This window comes from Penaeus japonicus, unplaced genomic scaffold (assembly GCF_977035675.1).
Source record: "Penaeus japonicus unplaced genomic scaffold, GWHDUDI00000001_assembly GWHDUDI00000020, whole genome shotgun sequence".
NCBI lineage: Eukaryota > Metazoa > Arthropoda > Malacostraca > Decapoda > Penaeidae > Penaeus > Penaeus japonicus.
Genome location: NW_028234422.1, coordinates 791934 through 797654, shown reverse-complemented (window position 1 = coordinate 797654; position 5721 = coordinate 791934). Strand labels below are relative to the sequence as shown.

The 5721-nt window shown below is 41.3% G+C and overlaps 1 protein-coding gene across 1 annotated transcript in view; it reads left to right on the top strand.

Annotated features, from left to right (window-relative positions):
• Positions 1 to 976: 976 nt before the first annotated feature.
• Positions 977 to 5721, top strand: part of LOC147469594 (uncharacterized) — a 21679-nt gene continuing 16934 nt past the window's right edge. The window contains exons 1-3 of the mRNA XM_086548492.1: positions 977 to 986; positions 2305 to 2360; positions 2858 to 2915. Coding sequence (XP_086404618.1) covers positions 977 to 986; positions 2305 to 2360; positions 2858 to 2915 — 124 coding nt within the window. The remainder of the gene's footprint in view (positions 987 to 2304; positions 2361 to 2857; positions 2916 to 5721) is intronic.

Sequence of the window (5721 nt, the reverse complement as noted above, 5' to 3'; positions counted from 1 at the left end):
ATGTAGGCTTCCGATGTTGCTGGCAGGGTGGCCAGCTCTATACTGGAGATCCAGGACTCCAGCTCCTGGCTCTGCTGGATGCCCTGAGTCGAAGGAGTCTCGCCACAGAAAAAAGGGCACCTCGTCTCGTCCACTGCCATAAAATGGACGAGTCCAGCTGTGGTCACCTAAGTGAACTGGAGGTGCATGCGGGTTGGCGAATGAGTGGAAGGCTGAAGGCTGGGAGGCTAGAGGCTGAGAGGCTGGAGGCTGAGCTTCACGTGCAGTGGAGATTGGAGGCTGGGTCTCAAGAGACGGGTACGGTCCCTGTGAGGGGGCCCCGTAGGACGTCCCAAGGTGGCGCACGGGCGGTTGAGGCACAGGTTCAGCCATGAAGGAAGCAGGCGGCTGCGGGGGCAGTCTAGCTGCAGACTGAGCACTCTGGTCCCGCGCTGAAGCGATCCCAACCTGGCGGGGACCCATGAGGTCCATGTCAGCGGCAGGTTGACTCCCAGACAGGAGCGGGGCAGAGCGTTGTGGAAGGCGAGGCTCTGCAGGCACCGCTGGAGGCAGATGGGAGGATTGCTCGGGGTCCTCTCCGAGGCAGGGCTGAGCTGAGGGTAGCGATGGCGGAGGGGCAGCAGAGGCCGGAGCAGCATCCTCGGTAGCCGTAGAGGGCCCAACAGGCTGGCTCTTCAGGAGGGAAGCCAGAGCCTGCATCTGCGCTTGCATGCGTCCCTCCAGGTGTTCCTGCATGCGGGCGAGCTGCCTACCCATTTGTGCCTCGAGCCGATCCACCAACCTGGCCTCCATGAGCTGCAAGCTGCTCACATCACTGCTGACGGGAGACCCACTGTCCGAGCGTGCAGTCCCAGCAGCACCTGCACTACGGGCAACAGTGAGTCCTGGGTCCACCCCAAGGCGGGGTCCTTCGAGAAGGACTGCCTCCTCAGGGGTAGGCGGGCGCGACCCAGCCTGTGGTGCCTTGGGGCGCACCATGGTCCAAGGTGCACGTGGACGCACCTACACTAAAACAGGACAGCTAAAAACGGAACACTAAAAACAAATACAAAGAAAACACTAAAAACAAATACAAAAACATAAAAAAAGAAACCAGTGTTAAATGCTGCAATAAAATCTATATTAAAAAAAAGACAAACTAAATTAAGCTGAAAAAAAAGACAAGTTAATAAATACAGTAAAATATGATTAAAATACTGGAAATAAATTTGGGCACTGGCATTAAATAAGAAAATAATCAAAGTAAAAACCCCATTAAATTTTAAAAAATACAGAAAAACAAATTATGAAATTCAAAAGTTAAGCATCAAATGACACTAAGACAAAAAATGCAATAAAATATGACCAGTAAAATCATTAAAAAACAAGCAAACTCAAAACAGTAAAATTACGTTAAAAGCTTCAAAAAAAAGTTACTATAAAAGAAATGAACTAAAATGTGACACTGGCTGAAGGCCTTAAAAAATTATACATAAAAGAGACAAACATAAAAACGACAAAACATAAAAAGATATCAATGGCAACGAGACATGTAAACAAAGCGAGAGGCCGTGGATTCGGAGGCAAAAATAACAAAATAGGACCTCACGATCCACTCGCTGCCAACCACCTTTACTGTAGTGGGTTCGTGGGGCACTCACCCTCCTACAGGAGCTGTAGAGGAGCCTTCTGCAGCAGGAAGGCGTGGAAGGGCAAGAGGGAAAACCGGGCCGGCATAAAGGCAACTAAGACGCTAGAATCTTTACTTTACGTTTATTTGTCAGGCACAAGCTACTACATGTATTAAAACAAACAAGGTATCACAGAACAGGCATGTAGTAGAATAAAAACTTACGCTAGAACGAGAACACGAGAAAACACACACTCCTGCCCAACCCAAGCACACAACCTTCCGCCTTGAAACCTCCTCCACAACTCCAAGATGGCGGTCTTGGAGACCCCGACATAACAGGGGGTTGCCAACTATGAATTATTACAGGTTGTTTGTGCTTGGATTGGGTGCTCCTTCTCCACAGCCTAAAATACTCCTGGAGGTGGGGCGTTTGACAAAGCGCCCCGAAGGGCGTCGCCAAAGGGCGTGACGGGGGAGTACAAAAAAGAAAAGAATACGGACGCGAGGCACCCGTCACCCGTTCGCATACGCGCGAGCCCATAGCGTTCGCGTAAGAAAGTACGTTACTCTACATCCATATAAAGAGCGTAGGCTGCACGCAAATCAAATCAAACCTTTTAGAACATTTGAGGAATTAGCATTTGTGGATTCACCCAGGGAAGAGAGTGCCTCTAGTGAAGGTTTGCCCATAGAGCAGCAATGTGAAGACTCTGAAAGAGACCCCGATGAAGTGTTACTCTTATCAGCTGTGCGTCCCAGATGAGGAGCAGAGTGCCTACCTGTGTATATAATCTATTATATGTATATGTATCTCTGTACCTAATGTTTTACCTATGTTTACCTTCCACTCGTCTTTTCGTTTTATCTTCTACTCTACTTTATTTTTCCTAGCCTTATTTCATAGTTTTATCTTTTATCTATTTCTTTTACTCAACTTTTTACCCGCTTTTACCTTTAATCCTTTTGATGTTTTATTACTCTTATTTACCTTCATATTTTATTCCCTCTTATTTCTGTACATTTTATGTTCACATTTTTGTATGTCTGCTTTTATTATCATTATTTTTTTATGAGTTTAGTTTTATAGTTTTAGGTTTATTTTTAGTCTCTGGTCCTGTAGTCGGTTTTAATGTTTTTGTTTTATTTAGCCAGTGTTATTCAGTTTTAACGGGTTCATGCTATTTTACTTTAGGGGCCGGCTCAGTGAACATGCCCTTTATAATTACAATCCTTAAATATTTGCAGGTCCTGTCGATGCGAGGAAGCCGTCACGACGGTTCTAGATTTCCGGATGTCGTTTTTAGTATTTCCAGATTATGGTGGCTGTTTCCGTCCTGTCTGCCTGTCAAACGTGTCCCATGACAAGAGTGATGATTGGCCGAGATTGATGTGGAAGATGAGGGGCGTTCCGTTAGCAGTTGGATGAGAGTTGGGAGCGTGAAGGGTCGTCTCGTCGCCGTGATCCCCGTTATGGTTTCGTCGAAATCTGCGCCAAGTCGCCTGAAGAATGGGCGGGCCCGGAGCGGACCTAGGGATTTATCCGAGACTCGAGGACGAGTGGAGGCGACGCCCCGACCTTCACTCCCGGGCCATGGGAGGGGTTGTAGCGAGTGATTTTTCAAAGGCCCCCCGCAAAGAAAACGACTGTGGTTGGGAGCAAGGGGAGAGGGTGCCCTCTGTGCGGCTGCGCAGACTGAAACACCGATGTAATAGATACGGCGTTACCTTTCCCACCGACATGAATATTATAACTTAATTAAGCATAGGGAAAATATACACACTATGTAGCGCAGGATAAAAGCGCCCTCTTTGCTTAAAATGCGATTTGCGGTGACGTCACTGCGCAACTGAAAATGCGCACGTAAGAACAATAGCGACAGAACCGCCACTCGGACCAGAGACGCCATTATAGAAACATCTTTAAATATCAATTTTTATATTGTTTGTGTTCATCTTTTATATATTTTATACGTATTTTCTGTGAGACGGTGAATCGACATCGCAGGCTACAGAGACGGCAGTTTATATTAAGGTATTGTTTTTATATTGACCGTGTTTATGTAAGCTGTCACTCCTATAGTAAAATACAGAACCCGTATGCTGAGTTTTTCCTAGAACCCTTTTATTTTGTTTTATATTAACTTTGGTATTTTATTTCGAGTCAAGTATTTTATGTCTTTTTATTTTGTAAATTATTTATAAAACAATATCAGCATGTTTGACTCTCAGGCCTAAAATGTTTATGAAAAGGGCCAAACGCTACCATTTATTTGACCTGGACAATGAAAAATAAGATTTGTTAAAGTAATAAATATAAATGAAAATGAACAGTAATGAAAATGACATGAATATGAATAGTGATCTAATGGGACATTAGAATAAATAGCGATGAGATAATAAAATAATGAATAGTAATAAATAATGAGAAATGAAAGATGAAATATATGTCCGCAGAGTAAAAGGACTATAAGAACTAAAGCAAATGCTACAATGAGACAGGTCTTGCATATTAGAATGCAGCATTGTCTTTGTCGCTATACCATCGCAGCAAGCTTATAGCATACCATAACTGCAAAATATGGCATAGAAGTTATGACGGCATATATACCCACAAACAGATTACCGACGCAAAAGTTTGACGGCATATATACTCTCGAGTCACGAAAAGGGTTAATTAGTATATGTCCATTTTTTGTTCTAATGAACGTCCATTTTTGTATACCTATCTCTAAAACTAAGAGCAGTGAGTATTTCTCATCATTTAATAAGTATATGTCCATTTTTTGCAAAGGTCCAAAAAGTAGCACAATGAGATGTCCAAAATGTCCCTACACCTACCATATATACTCATCTCTAAAACTAAAAACAGAGTATCTATCATCCTTCTAATGAACGTCGATTTTTGTATACCTATCTCTAAAACTAAGAACAGTGAGTATTCGTCATCATTTAATAAGTATATGTCCATTTTTTTTTACAAAGGTCCAAAAAGTAGAACAATATGTCCAAAATGTCCCTATACCTACCATATTCATTCATCTCTAAAACTAAAAACAGAGTATTAAACATCGTTCTAATAAACGTCCATTTTTGTATACCTATCTCTAAAACTAAGAACAGTGAGTATTTGTCATTACTTAAGTATTATAAGTCCAATTTTTGCAAAGATCGAAAATTAGATTAATGAGATGTCCTATATGTCCCTACACATAACATATCATCTCTAAAACTAATAAGAGTGTTTATCTTCGTGCTAATGATCGTCCATTTTCTATACCTATCTCTAAAAGTAAGAACAGTGAGTATTTTTCATCATTTAACTAGTTAAGTCAAATATGTCCCTATACCTACCATATACACTCATCATTAAAACTAAAAACAGAGTATTTATCATCGTTCTAATGAACGTCCATTTTTGTATACCTATCTCTAAAACTAAGAACAGTGAGTATTTCTCATCATTTAACTATTTTAAGTCCATTTTTTGCAAAGGTCTAAAAAGTAGCAAAATGAAATGTCCAATATGTCCCGACACCTACCATATACACTCATCTCTAAATCTAATAACAGAGTATTCATCATCGTTCTAATGAGCGTCCATTTTTGTATACCTACCTCTAAAACTAGGAACAGCGAGTATTTGTCATCATTTAATTAGTATATGTCCATTTTTTGCAAAGGTCCAAAAAGTAACACAATGAGATGTCCATATTGTCCCTACCTCTACCATATATACTCATCTCTAAAACTAAAACCAGAGTATCTATCATCCTTCTAATGAACGTCCATTTTTGTATACCAATCTCTAAAACTAAGAACAATGAGTATTTGTCATCATTTAATAAGTATATGTCCATTTTTTGCAAAGGTCCAAAAAGTAGCACAATGAGATGTCCAATATGTCCCTACACCTACCATATACACTCATCTCTAAAACCAAAAACAGTATTTATCATCGTTCTAATGAAGGTCCATTTTTGTATACCTATCTCTAAAACTAAGAACAGTGAGTATTTGTCATCATTTACCTAGTATAAGTCCATTTCTTGCAAAGATCCAAAAAGTAGCACAATGAGATGTCCAATGTGTACCTACACCTACCATATACA